At 40.5% G+C, this 18,628-nt stretch overlaps 1 protein-coding gene across 1 annotated transcript in view; it reads right to left on the bottom strand.

The window, feature by feature from the left end:
• Window positions 1-15,803: 15,803 nt before the first annotated feature.
• The window catches only part of LOC136677060 (uncharacterized), a 42,114-nt gene continuing 39,289 nt past the window's right edge, over window positions 15,804-18,628 (bottom strand). The window contains exons 48-56 of the mRNA XM_066654442.1: window positions 18,531-18,621; window positions 18,291-18,429; window positions 18,007-18,188; window positions 17,712-17,867; window positions 17,374-17,507; window positions 17,040-17,173; window positions 16,766-16,860; window positions 16,296-16,563; window positions 15,804-16,048 (exon numbers count right to left, since the gene is read on the bottom strand). Of these exons, the coding sequence (XP_066510539.1) occupies window positions 15,960-16,048; window positions 16,296-16,563; window positions 16,766-16,860; window positions 17,040-17,173; window positions 17,374-17,507; window positions 17,712-17,867; window positions 18,007-18,188; window positions 18,291-18,429; window positions 18,531-18,621 (1,288 nt within the window). The 3' untranslated portion in view covers window positions 15,804-15,959. The remainder of the gene's footprint in view (window positions 16,049-16,295; window positions 16,564-16,765; window positions 16,861-17,039; window positions 17,174-17,373; window positions 17,508-17,711; window positions 17,868-18,006; window positions 18,189-18,290; window positions 18,430-18,530; window positions 18,622-18,628) is intronic.

Raw genomic sequence — 18,628 nt, 5'->3', positions numbered from 1 at the left:
CTTCCACTGAGTTGCCAACTGCTACCATGGATTTCGACCTGCTCGCTTCTGACCACGAGCTCTTCTCTCCTTCCCCTACATATAATGTGAAAGGAGAGGTGATAGAACAGAACCAAGTGGAACACCATATTTCATAATTGCATGTATAGATGGTGTGCTACATTTAAATGCCTAAAGACAGAAGTACATTGTGACTGCTTCATTTGTGTTCACCACTGCTCCAGCTCCTCCTCCTCCCAATGCTCGTGTCTTCAATTCACCCCTGGTGCAGCCTACCCTTCGTCAGCGGATTCTCCAAGGTGCGGACGTGGACGGTGACCCTTTCATTTAAGACTTCAGAGCACAGAGCTTCCAAGCTCCTCACAACTTCCAAATTCACACTCGCATTCTCCCTCTATCGCGACGTGGTGTGCTCCTCCTTCCCTGCCCGCAGGCAGGAATTGGACGATTACCTCGCAGTCCGCTTCGGAGGCTCTGGTTTTTACAACTACCATCAGCTCTTCTCCGCACAGGCCGCCGCCCGCTTGCAACAGTGGAATATTCCATCCTACTGGGGTGCACTCGGCTTGGAGCTCTACTGCCGCATTTTCGCTGGCCGAACTGCACTTTCCTGCGGGTTGCGGCAACCCTTCTCATCCCACTTCTGCGTGCCCCCAGGTCACCCCGGCACACACTCCGGGCCCTAATTTTTCTTTCATCCCTGACCAGGCCCCCAATCAGCGTGTCACCCTTTCTAGCTCCCGTGATGCCCGCGGTAGACGCTTGTTCTTTCTTAATGGCTCCATGATCTGCAATAATTTCAATTCCGCTGGCTGCTTCGTATCTTCCTGCAGGTTCCTTCATGTATGCACCTCCTGCGCTCAAGCGCACGCTCGGCCAAGCTGCATCAAGCCTAAGTTCGGTAACAGCTGACTGATCCGTTTTCTCTCCACCCCGTCAACGTTCCTGAGCTCGCAAGCTGCCTCTTGCGCCACCCTGACCCCGCATTCGTATGTTATCTCCTTGATGGTCTATTGTTTGTTTTCTCCCCAGGTTTGGTGGTTCTGCCCATTTCATTCCATGCCTCCAACCTTCTCTCTGCTGAATCAGAGCCAGATGTGGTTACGCTTTCCATCGCCTGGGCATTCCCTTGTCTTCCGAGAAAACTATTGGCCCCGCTACCTCACTTGAGTTCTTGGGCATCTTTCTGGATTCAGTTTCTTTTCGTGCTTCACTCCCACACAACAAGCTGGCCCGCATTACTGAATTCCTCCCTGAATTTCTTACTTTTCAACGTGTCACCAAACGACAACTCCTCTCCCTTTTGGGGCATCTTAATTTCGCCATGAGTGTTGTCCCACAAGGTCGTTCCTTCATCTCTCATTTGCTGCACCTAGCCTCTTCGGCCTCTTCTCTCTCTCAGTTAATCTCCCTGGACCAAGCCTGCGCTTCAGAGCTACAATTCTGGTTGCTCCTCCTCCACAGTTTGAATGGCATCTCTTTCTTTTAAAACGACGCACTAGCTAACCCAGAGGATGTTTATTAGTTCGTCGACGCAGCCCCGTCCGTGGGGTGTGGAGGTTTTTACAAGGGACACTGGTTCGCATCTTCCTGGCCTGATCAATTCACCCGTCTAGCGCTAGACTGCGGTGACTCCATTGCGCTCCGCGAACTCTTTCCCACTGTCATTGCTGCAGTTCTTTGCGGACATGAATGGACTGGCCGAGTCATCCTTCTCCATCCAGATAATGAATCAGTCATTCATATTATTAATAAATAATAATAACGCTCCAGTTCACTCAGTCTCATGCCATTCGTCCGCCACCTCACTTGGCACTCAGTCGTCCATCAATTTCTATTAAAAGCAGTTTACATTCCTGGTCACATTAACCCTATTGCTGACTCTCTGTCTCGTTTCCAATTTCACAATTCTTCTCAAATATTTCTCTTTAAACTCCCTTCCCCTATAAGCCCCTATGAACCTCTACCCTACCCTACCTCCAGCTTAGATTATCTCAAGGTACCTCCCAATCCGATCCATTGTTTACAACTGAATCAGGTTCGGTCGCCACTCGCCACTGGTTTCAGTCCCACTTACGATGAATCCTTTCACGTAGTAATCACATCATTTATACATCCGCACCCATATCTGTGATCTTTTTGAAGCTCACCAACGTATCGCTTCCCTGTAACTTTTTGGGGGCCTGGTTCTACACACGCTCAAAACCGCTCCGAACTCCATCCCAAATTCCTCTGAGTTCACCCCCCCACCCGTTCCAAATTATAGGGCGTGGCCAATACTAGCAAATTGAAGTTATACTATAACAGAATTTTGGGAGTTGGGCCATGCCCACGCTCCTCCCCCCAGGCCTATTTATACCCTTCAACCTCACGTAATCTCTGTGACAATCAAGTCGCTCCCACCTCCATCCCAAATTCCTCTGAGTTGCCCCCCCGTTCCAAACTATAGGGCGTGGCCCATAGTAGCAAAATAAATATATATACACACACACACTATGGCAAGCCAAACAGGAAATATTTAATGAACTTTGATATATATATATATTTATATATATATATATATATATATATATATATATATATATATATATATATATATATATAGAATGAATGCCGATATAATGTTATGCCTCTACTATTGGGCTTCAGGGTCTAGGGTGGTAGTAGTAAGGGAAACATAACAATATGTAATATATAAGTGAAAAAGAGAAGCCAGCCAAAAGCTAGAGACCAAGTTGTTCAGGGACTATAATCCATACTTTAGATCATACCACAATAACACATGACAGGTAGACAAAGCTTAGGAGGGAGGAACATGGACAGCACCAAAGAAAAGAAAATAATTAAACATGATTAACACCTAAGCTATGTCAAGATACTCTATAACTATATTCTATAAAGAAAATACAAGGGGTGGTACCTGCCCTCTACTCTGCTGTATCTATACAATACAGAACCTACGTGTGCACCATGTAAGTGCACGCACATCTAGTTTGCTCTCACCTTCCTAGGGAGACAGAAACAAACAGACAACCTGACAGGACTAGGACATGGTTTCAAACACAACAATATCAATACTCCAAAGGCAAAACAACACTAACATAAGGTAGACATCATTAAACTAGTTTTTAAGACAGTCCAACACATAAGACTATACAGCCAGACCGAGTCAAACAATGGCCAAGCAAAAAAAAAAAGTGAGCCCAAAAATGGCTGCCTTTCTGACTTCCTGGTGCAGCTTAAAACCTTTAAGCCCCACCCTTTTAGGAGCAGTAAGCTGTTGTGGCTGGTTGGGATTGGCTGGAGCTGGTAGGGTTGCCAGGTCCATGAAGAGTGACAGTCCAGTCTATCTATGTGAAGAAGAGAAAGAGAGAAAAAGAAAGAACCAGGAAAGAAAACAAGATAACAAATACATGCACAAAATTGTTACATGTAACATATATATAGAATGAAAGCTGATGTATATAGAATGAATGCTGATGTATATAGAATGAAAGCTGATATATATAGAATGAATGCTGATATATATAGAATGAATGCTGATATATATAGAATGAAAGTTGATATATATATATATAGAATGGATGCTGATATATATAGAATGAAAGCTGATGTATATAGAATGAATGCTGATATTTATAGAATGAAAGTTGATATATATATATATAGAATGAATGCTGATATTTATAGAATGAAAGTTGATATATATATATATATAGAATGAATGCTGATATATATATAGAATGAAAGCTGATATATATAGAATGAATGCTGATATATATAGAATGAAAGTTGATATATATAGAATGAATGCTGATATATATAGAATGAAAGCTGATGTATATAGAATGAAAGTTGATATATATAGAATGAATGCTGATATATATAGAATGAAAGCTGATGTATATAGAATGAAAGTTGATATATATAGAATGAAAGTTGATATATATAGAATGAATGCTGATATATATAGAATGAAAGCTGATGTATATAGAATGAACGCTGATGTATATAGAATGAAAGTTGATATATATAGAATAAATGCTGATATATATAGAATGAAAGCTGATATATGTAGAATGAAAACTGATATATATAGAATGAAAACTGATATATGTAGAATGAAAGCTGATATATGTAGAATGAACGCTGATATATATAGAATGAAAGCTGATATATATATAGAATGAACGCTGATATATATAGAATGAAAGCTGATATATGTAGAATGAAAACTGATATATATAGAATGAAAACTGATATATATAGAATGAAAGCTGATATATGTAGAATGAACGCTGATATATATAGAATGAAAGCTGATATATATATAGAATGAACGCTGATATATATAGAATGAAAGCTGATATATATAGAACGGCGATATACAGGTGTTGGACAATGAAACTGAAACACCTGGTTTTAGACCACAATAATTTATTAGTATGGTATAGGGCCTCCTTTTGCAGCCAGTACAGCGTCAATTTGTCTTGGGAATGACATATACAAGTCCTGCACAGTGGTCAGAGGGATTTTAAGCCATTGTTCTTGCAGGATAGTGGCCAGGTCACTACGTGATGCTGGTGGAGGAAAACGTTTCCTGACTAACTAATCCAAAACATATATTCTATAATACATTCTATAAGCGTTCATTCTATATATATCAGCTTTCATTCTATATATATCAGCATTCATTCAATATATATATATATATATATATATATATATATATATATATCGCCATTCATTCTATATATATATCCATATATCTATCAGTATATATATCAGCTTTCATTCTATATATATCAGCGTTCATTAAATATATCCTGTTTGGCTTGCCATAACACACATATATAACTTTTTGGGAACAAACTTTTTTAGGCAGGTGAAATTTGTTAAAGTGTCAAGGCATGTCAGATCACTTCAGATGTGGCTGAAAGGTCTCAGACTCCAGGGGATAAAGATGGCAAGTTGACCTGGTCCAGATGCTGCCAAGGAGACCCAAACCATAATAATACCAGCATTATATTTCATAGATGGGGAAATGTTCTACAGAACTGCATCACATCATCAACCTTGCTGATCAGTCTCTTCTGTAACTGATGTTCTCTTACATTTTTGTTCTCATATGTGACTGACCTACCACATATCAGTGATCCCATCTGTTTATGACCTACTTTAATTCAAATATCTAACGTCTGATGACGTACCTTGAGCTAATTCACATCATCAATATCATCTGTGGCAGACCTGCCTAACATCAATGATTACAAATTATTTACCAACCTCATACCATTGATCTCTATGACTGACCTACCTCACATAATCAATCTGAGCTACTTCTCCACTACTATCTTGATCTACTTATTGATCTAATTACTTGATCTAATATCTCACTGTCCTACCTCACCTCAATGATCAAATCTGTGACTGAGTTATTTTACATCAGTGATCGCATATTTGATTAATCTACTTACAGCAATCAAATCTGTAAATTATCTACCTAACATCATCAATATCATCATGTACCTCATATACAGTATCTTGTGTAATCAACCTACTTCACACCATCAACCTCATCTTTGAACAAACTACCTTACATCATCAATCACACCTGTGACTGACTTATCTGTGACTGATATACCTTATGTCCTTGATCAAACTTGACTGACTTACCTTAGATTAGTGATCCCATGTTTCTCCAACCTAAAATCAATTATCTCATCTCTGATTGACTTACCTCACATCATCAATCTCATCTGCGATTGACTTGATTCACATCATCAAGCTCATGTTTGATTGACCTACCTCACATCTAATATCTGACTGTTCTATGTCACATCTCTTATCATATCTGTGACTGACCTACCACGTCATTAATTTTATCTTTACTTCACCTACCTCACGTCACCAAACTAATCTTTGATTTATTGACCTCATTGTTGGTGTAATCTGTGGTGACCTACTGTACATCAATAATCACATGTGACTGACCTACCTCATTTCAATGATCTGAAGATGACTGACCAACATCACATCTGCAGCCTCATCTATGATTGACCTATCTCACATCAATGATCTTGTCTGTGATTGACCTAACTTACATCATAAATCTTAGATCTGCCTGTTCTATCTCACATCAGTGATCTTACCTTGAAATTACCTACCTAACATTTAACTAATTTGGGATTGACATACTTCACATCACCAAACGCACCTGAGACTGACATACCTCACATCACCAGACATATCTATGACTGACATACCTGACATTATCAATCTCATCTGTGACAGACCTACCTCAAATCATTAATCACAACTGTGATGTACCTACCTCACATCTTTCTCATATGTGTGTCCTACCTCACATCAATGAGGTATCTTTGATTAACCTACCTGGCATCGTCAACCTCACCTGTGACTGACCAACCTTATTTCATCTTTCACATCTATGGCTGATCTACCTCACATCAAAGATCACATAAGTAATAAATTTACCGCATGTCAATGATTTAATTGGTGATTGACCTACCTTACATCATAAATTTTATATGCAACTGATGTACCTCAAATCAGCCTAATCGGTGACTGACCTACCTCGAATCATTGAATTCATTAGTCATTAACTTACTTCAGTGATCTCTTGTGATGGACCTACTTCACAACAATGATCACATCTGATTGACTTGCCTCATCATCAACCTCAAAGGAGGCTGACCTTCATTACATCAACCCCTCTTGGACCTGACATCAATTTCATTTCATTTCATTTCATTCATTCATTTCATTCATTCATTCATCTGTAATTCTCATCCAATTCAGGGACGCGGTGGGGCTGGAGCATACCCAGATTCACTGAGCACAAGGCTGGAACACACCCTGGAGGGGGCGCCAGTCCTGCACAGGGCAACAAACACTCACACATTTACTCACACTTATGGACACTTTTGAGTCTCCAATCCACCTACCAACGTGTGTTTCTGAAGCGTGGGAGGAAGCTGGAGTACCCGGAGGAAACCCACATGGACACAGGGAGAACACACCACACTCCTCACAGACAGGCCCCCCAAGCGGGACTCAAACCCACAACCTCCAGGTCCCTGGAGCTGTGTGATGCAACACAACCTGCTGCGCCACCATGCCACCCCTAGTTTCATTTTATATAATACTGGAAAAATGTTATTAAACTCTAATTTATTACAGTTTTATGCAATGTGAATATGCAGGCCCATTGCAACAAGGCAAGCAAACCAATAAATTGCCTAGGCCCCTGAGCAGGCCTGAGGCCCCCAGAAAATAACTGAATGCAACAACAAACTGTGTGAGCGCCCCTTTAAATTCTGACCATTGTTGTATTGTTTTTTCCTTGATCTGAATTGTACCATTTCTCCTATAACATTTGGACTGTTTTAGAGATCACACATTCCCTGTCTTAAACACCTCTGATAAGAACAGCTGTTAACTTTACAACAGTGCAACTTACAAACCATTAGATCAGTCTGAGATTCAGCCTGTGACCAGATCATTCTGAGATCAGTCTGAGGATCAACCAGAGCGCTCAATAAACAGCATTATATCCAGACTGGTCTCCTCTCTTCACTTTGAAACCACCAGAAGACAAGTTTACAACAGTTGGTGTCTCTGCCCGGTTCTGATGGTTTCAGATGGTTTCTGAACACTCCTGGTGGCTCTTCATGACGGTTTTGACTGCTCACCAAGAAGACAACTGAACTTGTGCTGCAGATCATCCCAGAAGCAGAATCAGCTCCCTACATCCAGATGGGGTGGTGATTCTCCCTCTGATGAGAACAAACTACATGCAAGCGGTGAGCCTACTAGAACCTTATGAGTCCATTTATGGAGAAAAAGAGCTGTTAAATTAAGAGAGTCTATGTATTGTCTTTGTATTGTTTTTGGCTTCTTAGTACTAGTCTAAGAAGTGAGGCAGGGTGTTTTCCTGGCCTTAGCACACAGTCGTTCCTAATTGGGTTTATTAGGATTTAGTGGGATTTGAATGTGATCAAATCCAGTTTCCGGTCTTTTGCTACACGCAGGTATTTTTCCTAATTGTGTTTCATTAGGACAACAGGTGCAGGAAATATATGCCTAAGGTCTGTTTCGACACTGCGATATTCTTAAGTGTGTTTCCTTAAGACAGAAGACACGGTGGGGCAAAGTGTTTCTCGTGCCCATAGAGGTGTGCTTAAACTTTCCCTAGTTGAAAGATACAAGGGTGAACTAGAGTTCCTGGTCAAATAGACGCAAGGGTAAAACAGAATTTTCTCTAGGGTGTGTTTGTTTAATTTGTGTTTTGTGTTAAAATGTCTATATCAGATGTTAATATGGCAAAAGCATTTGTAGACAGAGCTTCATATGAGGCTGATCTGACAAACATGTTAGACAAATTATGCTCCAAAAGGAAGGCTAAGCTATGCAAGAAATTTAATATTCCAGTTGAGTCAGACTGGAATCAGGAGCAGTGTTTTACAGTCTTAGCCAAATGTATGAAAAAGAAGGACCTTGAGGGGTGTGTTCAGGTGTTGAGACAGTGGCATTCTTTACTAATGAATGAACAGAAGGAACAAAATGCACAACTGTTACAGTGTGCTAATCATAAACGTGCAGCCATTAGTGCACAGAACACATGTGAACACACTCAACACACTCTCAATGCACTACAAGTTAAAGTAGATAAACTTGTAAAAGAGAAAAGGGACCTTCAGGAATTAGCTGCAAAAAAGGTGGAGAAGCTGTATCCATCTCTTACAAAATTTCAAAGTCTAGAAGAGAAGTCTTCCAGCTCAGATTCTAGTGACAGCACTGATGAAGATGGTTATGATCTAACAGTGTTAGAAGCTGCTCCAGTTGTAGGAAAACAAGTAAAATCTACAGAGGGGGAGGATAAAATTTCAATTAAGCACAACCCACTAAATCCAGAACAGACAGACCGCCTGTCTAAAGAGTTTAAGCATCCAAAGGAAATGGGCATTGGTCCTTTCTTAACACAAATGACACGTAAAATCAAACTGTATTCTCTCCATCCATTAGACATCATATCTGTGTGCTCGCAAATACTCCTGCCAGTTGAGATTTAAGTCATGGAGGAATATTATGAGACACAGATAGATAAGTTGAAATCTAGAAAAGCAGTGCAGGACTGTAATATGGGGTTGCTTACAGTACTTAAGAACAGTTTAGGGTCTACTGTTTGCTGGAAAAAGTTGTGGAATGTCATCAGGGGCCTGTGAGTCAGAGGTTTGCTGAGGTGTTTTTGCTCAATGGGGGAAGTTCAGAGTTTGTATCACTAGCAAACGGTCTGAATTCTCTGGTGTCAGTGGCCCAGTGGGCTGATGGCTTATCTCAAAAATGGTTTTGCCACTGTTGAAGCCCAACTGGCGCATTAGTAAACTGACTGAGTTGTCTGAGTGTTTAACAGCATACAAGAGAGATGCCCATGTTAAACTACATGTTGCCCCTGTTTTGCAAACTGTTCCCCAGCTGACAAGTAGTCAGGTCCTACAGAATAAACATAACAACATGTGTCACTTTTGTGGGAAAAAGGGACATATGAAACGAGATTGTAAAAAGAGGAGATGGCAAAATTATAAATACAAGTCTAGTCCAGAAGAATTACAGTCTCAGTCAGATAGTCCTCTCACCCCAGAGGTAGCAGGACATCTGTTAAAACTTATACAACAGTCTACTCAGCTGGCTGCCCCCACTCGGATTTCTGCTCTTTCAACAGAATCAGAGCATTTAAACTAGAGATGTCAGCTGTGAGAGCGTATTTGGAGCCAATTCTCCAAAACAATGACAATAAATTGTATGTGAGAACCACTGTGAATGAAAATGAATGTGATTTTTTGATTGACACAGGAGCACAAGCTACTTTACTACCCACTGCAATGGCTAATAAATTCAAACTGTCTTTGGTTAATACTGCTACTGTGATTATAGGAGTAACAAGTGAAAGCTACACTACATATCAAACAGAGCCTGTGTGTTTAAGGTTTGGTCCTAAATCTATTTCTCTCTCCCTCATAGTAGCTCCAATTAAGTCACCTCCAATTTTGGGTATTGATGCCATTTCTCAATTGAAAATGCAATTGGAGTTTGGAGCTGGGATTCCTAGGCTATCTGTCCTTCCAGTTCAAGTGTTTGATCCTCAAATTAAAGATCATCCTATCTGGTCAAAAACCAAGGATGAAAGTGGACTGTTGGACATTGAACCAGTAAAGCTCACAGGAAAACCTCCACCTGTGACTAAGCAATATCCGCTAGCCAGGGAAGCAATTGAAGGTGTTCGACCAATTATACAAGAATTGGTTGATAAAGGTATATTAATTAAGGCACAGAGTGAGTCGTGCTCTCCAATTTGGCCTGTAAAAAAGGCTTCAGGGGCATGGCATCTCACAGTAGACTATCGCATTGCTAACAGGTGCATAGATCGTATAACACCTATGGTTGCAGATCCTAGCAGCATTTTTGATGGAGTACCAAACACACACACAGTCTTCTCTGCTATTGATATGTCCAATGGACATCTGTTCCACTTCACCCAGACAGTTGACCATGGTTGGCATTCTCTTTTGATGGTGAAATGTTTCAGTGGTCAAGACTACCACAGGGCCTACACAATAGTCCAACCATTTATCACCAGGCACTAAGGTGGCATTTGGCAGAACCACAATGCCCTGTTAATAATTCCACACTAGTTCAATACATTGATGATGTCATGCTTGCTTCACCTAACAAGGAAGTGCACATCAATTAACTTGTGGAATTACTACCGTGTTTCCCCGAAAGTAAGACAGTGTCTTACATTCTTTTTACCCCCGAAAATCCCACTATGTCTTACTTTCGGGGTATGTCTTATATTGGTAAAAAATGTCGATTTTTGTTTTAACCATAAAATTAACATTTATTAACAACCTGAACAGTATGGTATTCACCATAAAACAGTTTTATAAAAGCAAGTGCCAAGAATGTCTTGTTACAACCGTATCATGACGGTATTTCCATGTATAACATGTAAAACAATGAAAAACGGTAAGAACGAAGAGTTTGAATATGTTATACTGGAAGATAAAACAGATTTATTCCATGACAACCATGGCTGCGTGTTGGACCACGGACAACATTACTGCTGCTCCCGCGGCCTCCACATCCCTCCGCTCATTCCACTCCAGATCCGTCCGCATCCCGCAGTTAATGCAGCAAAAGGTACCGGTACTATGGCTTATATTTTTCCAACGTACAGTTTACTATGTCTTACTTTCGGGGTACGTCTTACATTAGCCGACCCCCCTAAAACCCACACTGCGTCTTACAATCGGGGGTGTCTTACTATCGGGGAAACACGGTAACACATCTCAGTGCACATGGTCACAAAGCTAGTCTTGCCAAAGCACAGTTAGCCACACCTTCAGTTCATTATTTAGAGCAGTTAGTAACTGCTGGACAAAGGTCCATTCTTCCTGACCGTGCTTCTGCAGTGCGTACTATCCCAGTACCAACCACCATCAAAGGGCTTAGGTCATTCTTGGGCTTGTGCAATTATTGTCGTCCATGGAATGAAAATTGTGCTCAAATTGCTCAGCCATTATATGACATTTTGAAGGGAAGCCCCAAAGAAACAGATAGTGTTCAGGTTTCCAACACGGCTGAAATAGCACTTAAAGAGCTTAAGGATGCTCTGACATCTGCCCCAGCATTAGGTTTTGTTCAACCCGATCTGCCCTTCACATTGTATGTTCATGAAAAGGATGGTTTTATGACAGCATGCCTCATGCAAGATCATGGTGGTCAGTTAAGACCTGTAAAGTACTGTTCAGCTAAATTGGATATAAATGCAATTAGGTTTGGTCCATGTTTGCGTACTGTGCAAGCAACATATTTAGCTGTTACTATGTGTACTCCAGTGGTCTTATCACAATCACTCACAGTGCGTTGTCCACATGCTGTTAAATCTCTATTGTTTTCGGCTCGTATAATTACAGTTACTACTCAGAGATGGGGTAACAGGCTCTCTGCACTCACAGCTCCTAACATTTGCCTGCAAAGTGCACAGATCACTAATCCCTCGTTATTAATGATGACTGCATTGTCTGATACTTGTAATGAGGGTGAAGATGATCATGATTGTTTTGTGATTCCAGGTAGGCTCTGGACCCCCCGCGACCCTAAATTGGATAAGCGGTTACAGATAATGGATGGATGGATGATTGTTTTGTTTTGTCACACAGTCCACATATGGATATTTCTGAAATTCCATGGCTGTAAACATGTTGGATGGGCTGTCTGCTCGCCACATGAAGTAATAGCTCAGGGTTGTTTCCTGATCATTTTTCTGCCCACGCTGCTGAATTGGTGGCCTTAGCTAATGCTTGTATTCTAGCTTCTGGTCTAACTGCAACAGTTTATACTGATTCCAGGTACAAATTTGGTGTCATTCATGATTTTGGCCATATTTGGCATCGTCCTGGTTTTCTGACAGCTGCTGGTACCCCTATTAAACATGCCTCTTTGGTTTCTGATCCCATGTCAGCTAGTGACCTTCCAACAGAACTTGCAGTTGTTTAAGTAAAAGCTCATAATTCCTCTGACACAGATGAAGCACGAGGTAATGCCATGGCTGATGCAGCAGCAAAAGCTGCAGGGAAATTACCAGTAGTGACAGTGGCTGCTACAAAAACTAATGACACTGTGCGTTCATAACTAATGCAAATGTACTCTGATGCTCCTGCTATTGAAGTATGGTCTTGGATGGATAAAGATGCGTGTCTTGATTCCAGTGGGTTTTGTACAAAGTGCAGTATGTAGCAGTGTATATTGTGTCAGTCAAACAATACAGTGGCGGGTGTCTCCACACCTGCTGTGCACACAATGGCACCCCCAGGACCATTCACACATCTGCAAGTTGATTACATCACACTACCTCCCTGTCAGGGAAAGCAAGATGTGTTGATTGTGGTTGAAAAAGTTTCACGCTGGATAGAAGCTTATCCAACAAAAAAAGGGAACTGCTTTGCACACAGCCAAGGTTCTGGTCCAAGACTATATTCCACGTTGGGGTTTGCCTGACATCATGCTCTGACCAGGGAAGACACTTGACAGGAAAAGTAGTGCAGGAAGTGATGAAAATGTTGCAGGTTAAATGGAAGGTCCACTGTCCATACAGACCTCAAGCATCTGGTCAGATGGAACGACAGAACCAAAATATAAAGCAGCATTTGTCAAAATTACACCAAAGTGGATTTGGGTGGATGCACTACCTGCTGTATTGTGTAGCATCAGAGCCTCACCTACAAGCAAAATTGGTTTGCGTCCATATGAAATCATTACAGGTCGTGCCATGTCTCTACCAGGAATCATTGATCTTAGACAGGCAGATGTGCATCTTACGTCAGATACCTTATGTATGTACTGTAAGCAGCTAACCAAATCTGTACATTCTGCTAAACAACGTGTTAAAGATGCTTGGACTGAGCCTTCCAGGGGGGGACATCCAATTGTTCCAGGACAATTTGTGATGATTAAAATCACGCAGCTGGTCCACTTGAGGCAAAATGGAAAGGCCCATTCCAAGTGCTTTTAGTAACAGATGCAGCAGTATTGTGTCAAGGAAAGAAAGCTTGGACACACGTGTCAAACTGCAAAGTAGTGTTACCACCTAACTACGGACAGATGGCTGAACTGGTTGGGAGAGCTTTGGAAAGAACTGTAAGCATATAGGCTACAGGGGCCACACCCAAAGTGAAGACAGCCTCTTTTCACCCTACGATTAGCGTTCCACACTTCCAGCCAGTATCTTAGGAGCCCAGTATGGTAAGACGTGGTAATACTTGATGCAATAGTGAAATGATGTTCCTCAAAATGTTAAAAGTTTATATACAGCCAACATGATACTGCCTAGCCTTTTTTTGTACCTTCTAGGTAAAGTCAAGAACAACAGTGGATGAAATAAAACTCCCTTGAAGATTTCTGCATGGACGTGTTCATCTCACTGTTCCTGATAATCCAGCCTAGCTCATCAAGGAAGATGACAGGAATGAAAATGGAACTGTGATTTCTTCTACTAACTGTATGGAATACAGACATTATTCCCAGGATAAAATGTCTGCATCCCTCATCCAGTCAGTGTATCTGCTGGTATAGCCTGGACTGCACATGAGATTTCTGAATGTGATACATGTGCTTTGCTTCACACAAACATCCATTTAGTTAACATTAGTTCCTGTCATAACATTGCACAACCACGAACCACACAGTGTTGTACACCAGGTTTACCAACATGTGATCAGTTATATGCTCCAGCTCATAATGTAACTGACATGATTACTCCTTTTAGGTTCCCCTGGTGTGTAGAAAGTAATTCTAATATGTCACCATTTTTAGGAGAAATTCCAAAACCATTATGTGAGTTTGTTATGCAATTAAATCAACTGAGTAACATTTACCAACATCAATCAGCTGTATTCACAGCTGAAACAATAAGTGATTGAATTCACAAGAGAGGTCTATGGATAAACTGGCTAACAGTTAATACATTTTGTTGTATCCCTGCTCCCACAGGAACATATTGGTTATGTTCAAGCACTGCGCTTAGTGAACTGCCATCCATATACTACCAGCAATGAGACCACAACCTTTTACTCATGTCCAGTCTGCAAATAATGCAGAGTTCAGGAAATCACATTATTTTTATTACTGCAAGTACACTGAATAATATTTTTCTGGAAGTTCCAAAAGCATGTGGTCCTGTAAATTGTCAGAAACAAGATTGTACATGGTACAAAAACAGTGAAGCTTTCGCCGATACCAGATATTCTGTACCGCTAAATGCTAAACTTTTCACAAATGGTACTTTAACACTTATGCCACCAAACAAAGGGAAGCAAGCATTGTTCCAGCATCTCTGGAAGAATAACAAAATATTAAACAATGAAATATATTTGTTGATTTCCTGACGAGTTCCTGGTGCACTGTCGTAAATTTAACAGCTGTTCTTATCAGAGGTGTTTAAGACTGTCTGAGGATCAACCAGAGCGCTCAATAAACAGCATTATATCCAGACTGGTCTCCTCCCTTCACTTTGAAACCACCAGATGACAAGTTTACAAAACCATCATTGCAGAAAAGTAAAACGACACTTATTCGAATCCCCCTTAAGGATTCATAATTCCTGCAGCGGACAAAATATGAAAGTTCAGCAATCATGAAGCGGAGTTATCCATCATGGAAGCCAGAAAAGTAGGAAGAGAATGGAAGAGAAAGGAAAAAAGTCTGTGGTAAGTGCTAATTTGCATTGGATAAAGTAGGCCTATGTGTCTTGAACAAATTGTGTAATTTAGCATCAGGTAGGCTAGCAACAAAATATATTGGTAATATTCATGTTAGCTAACATAACCTAAGAATAACCTATGGGCAGGGCAAGGTGGTGAGGCATTGGGTTTTTTGCTGCGGTCCAGGGGTTTCGGGGGAGGGGGGGTCATTTTGCTTGGGGCAACAACAATGTCTTATTCTAATTAATTAAAACAATCGCAATTAAAGAGAATAAATGTGAAGTTTAATAATGAAGTGTTGCATAATCACAAATAAAACACTGCATAGTTGACAATTATGTAGCTAGATGTCATAGATTATTAATTATGTAGATCACAAATTCAAAAATTGATAACATGAAATTTAAAAATTGCCTTGATCTAGATATGTTGTATCATTCATTCATTATAAATGTTAATAAAAAACCTGATTATTCATCAAGAGAACTGGCTAAATGCAAGGACGTATTTTCTGATTGTTTTATATATATAACACACAATTTCATTTATAGTGTAAATAATTAATGATCACGATTATAGATTAAATAGTGAGTAAGTAAATTATGTATGTTTACATGTTGGTGAAAGTGTGATGGTTTGATAGTTATTAGAATGTTCACTGAAGATGTCTGAAGGTTATTGTAGCGTGTGCAGTGTGATGGTCAGTAGTCCTACACACAGAGAGATGAACCACAGTCCTGAACCATGATGAACAACACCTGAACCTGGAAAACACACACAGACACACCCACAAGTTTAGGACTCTACTCCAATGAATGAACAGGTGAGTAGATGCCTATTCTAAAGTGTGTAAAACTGCACATTTTCAAGCATACGTTCCATTTCTGTGTTATGTTTCTGTGTTATATTCAGCAGTAATGAACACTGCCCTCCAGTGATGTGTTACCATTATGTGTAGTTAATGCAGTATTAAAGTGTAATATAACTGAAGTAATGATGTGAGTGTGTTACCGTGTGCTGTAGTAGCTACAGTCTGGCTGCTGGTGCCAATCGTGGTGTTGTTGTTGATGTTGGTGTTGACGTTGTTGATGGTGGAGATGGATGCAGATGTGGTGCTCGTGGGGTCATTTATTCCTCCCAGAAGTCCGATGCCGAGGGTGGCTAACGCAGACTTGTATTGCAGCTGCACCCAGGACTGAACCTGTGTGGTGTTCTCAAATAATTTCAGATCAGGAAGATTTACTCCTAATAGATCCCGCATGGTGCTCACATTCAGGGCCTGGAAACACACACACACACACGCACAAGCACATTAGAATAACATTCACACTCAGAAGCCAGAATGCACACTTTGACCATCAATGCAAGAGTGTACAACGACACTTATTATAATCCCCCTCAGGTTTATTCCTTTTAATTAACACTTAACGGCTGTAATTCCAAAGTCTATAATTTAGTAAAGTGTTACAATTGTTTCATACCGTGATCACTGCTGGGTTCAGACATGTGAAGGTGGTGATATCCATGCTGATGTTTAGAGCAGAAAGAGCCTGTATGTCTGCCAAAGGAGCCCCACCTGAGCACAGACCCACAAAAGGGTTTAAGAGTGTTTTCTAAAAATGAAATACTAAAAATACTAAAAGTATCTGATGAGCCGATACTACGCGGCTGAGATATTGTATATTGAGGTGAATTAGGAGTTGATTTATAGCATGTTGTGTGTGTGTGTGTGTGTGTGAATATAGAGTGTCTTACACAGGTAAGGGCTGATGAGCTGGTAGTATGATGTTGAGTCGTTATGTACTGAGCTGAATGAGGATTTAGCAATGATGTATAAAACTGATTTCTTATCAATGGAACATGACGACACATTCAAAGAGTTTGCATCCCTGAAAAGAAAGAGAAAATAACTTAAATCTGACAGTATAAACACTACATGATGAGAAGAACATTTTAACCCTAACTTAATGAATCAAGTTAAATTAAGTTATTATTTTTTATATTACTGATTATTTGCTTTAGAAACTTTACAAAATTCACAAAGGGGAAGAAAAAGTCATCCATACCACATGTATGTTTGTTTACTTACATCAGGCTGTCAGCTGTGATAGTATTGAGGACACTGATGTTCAAAGAACACACATAGGAGCCAACTGCATTTAGTTCATTAGTTCCCAGGGTGTTACCAGCCACAATCAGATACTTCATAATCACTGCATTACTCTACAACACAAACACACACATCATTTAAACATACAAACACATACAAAACTGTGTGGTGTGGCATAAAGGCCTGTTGGTCTGGAGTCTCCATGTCAGTGTACAGCCAGCTATAACCACTACCTGAGACCTGTAATGATATTATAACTCACAGAGCTACATCAGAACTCCAGCGCACCCCCCACAGATACACTCGCAGACAGCTACCTGATCTGAGGTCCAGATCCCATTGCTTGGGTTCATTAAAGAGGACAGGGTGTCAATTGTAGTGATGTTCCACTTGCTGATGTCATTGAGATCTGCCACACGAGAAACTGCTCCCAATAACTGCACCAGACTCTCTGAAAAAACTGTGGGGTAGATCTATAAAACACACACACACACACACACAACATTTCACCACAACACAAAGTACTGTAAGATGAAGATATCTGCAACATCAAAATAAACATTTAAACTAATGACCCCTGTTCAGTTACAGACCGTATCCAGTGATGCTGACCTGGTTTAATTTGTCCAGAATGACCTGCAGGATGCTGGTGTCCACCACTTTCTGAATGATGGCTGATGGGTTGCCCTTTAGTACGCTGTTCTCCAAACATGAATTAAACTGGGTGACGTCATAGCCAAAAGGAAATGAGGGATCTGTGAATACGGCTTCTGTGATGTTGCCTGCAGTGCACTCTGTGGACAGAGAGATTTATGTGTATTGTAGTAAAACTAATGTTGAGTGCAATGGTCTCCCACAGGGCTCTGTTTAAGCCCCCTGCTGTTGTTTCTAGGTACCTGCTTTTGTAAGTGATCTTTTTTGAATGCCAATGGAAGAGGTGCTGATTTGTGTAAAGAGCCTCTTGAGTTTCTCCATCGGTGTGTTCTGTTTCTTCAAGGTTGGAAAGAATGACTGCAGAAATGTCTTTTTTGTAGTCTTTAAAAAACACACACAGATGGATTTGAACATTGTTTCCTTCCATTGGACAATAATTCTTAATGAAACATTAAATAAATGGAGAGATTTAATTCACATACAGAAGAGAAATAACTCCAAAAACTTTGTTTGAGGTAGAGGGGCAGGATTCCCAGCTGGTTCAGAGTGTTTAATCTCCATGATGAAGTATTACTGAGGA

This window comes from Hoplias malabaricus, chromosome 2, assembly GCF_029633855.1.
Source record: "Hoplias malabaricus isolate fHopMal1 chromosome 2, fHopMal1.hap1, whole genome shotgun sequence".
Lineage (NCBI taxonomy): Eukaryota > Metazoa > Chordata > Actinopteri > Characiformes > Erythrinidae > Hoplias > Hoplias malabaricus.
The sequence above is the reverse complement of the archived record's forward strand: the minus strand, read 5'-3'. Positions and strand labels throughout refer to the sequence as shown.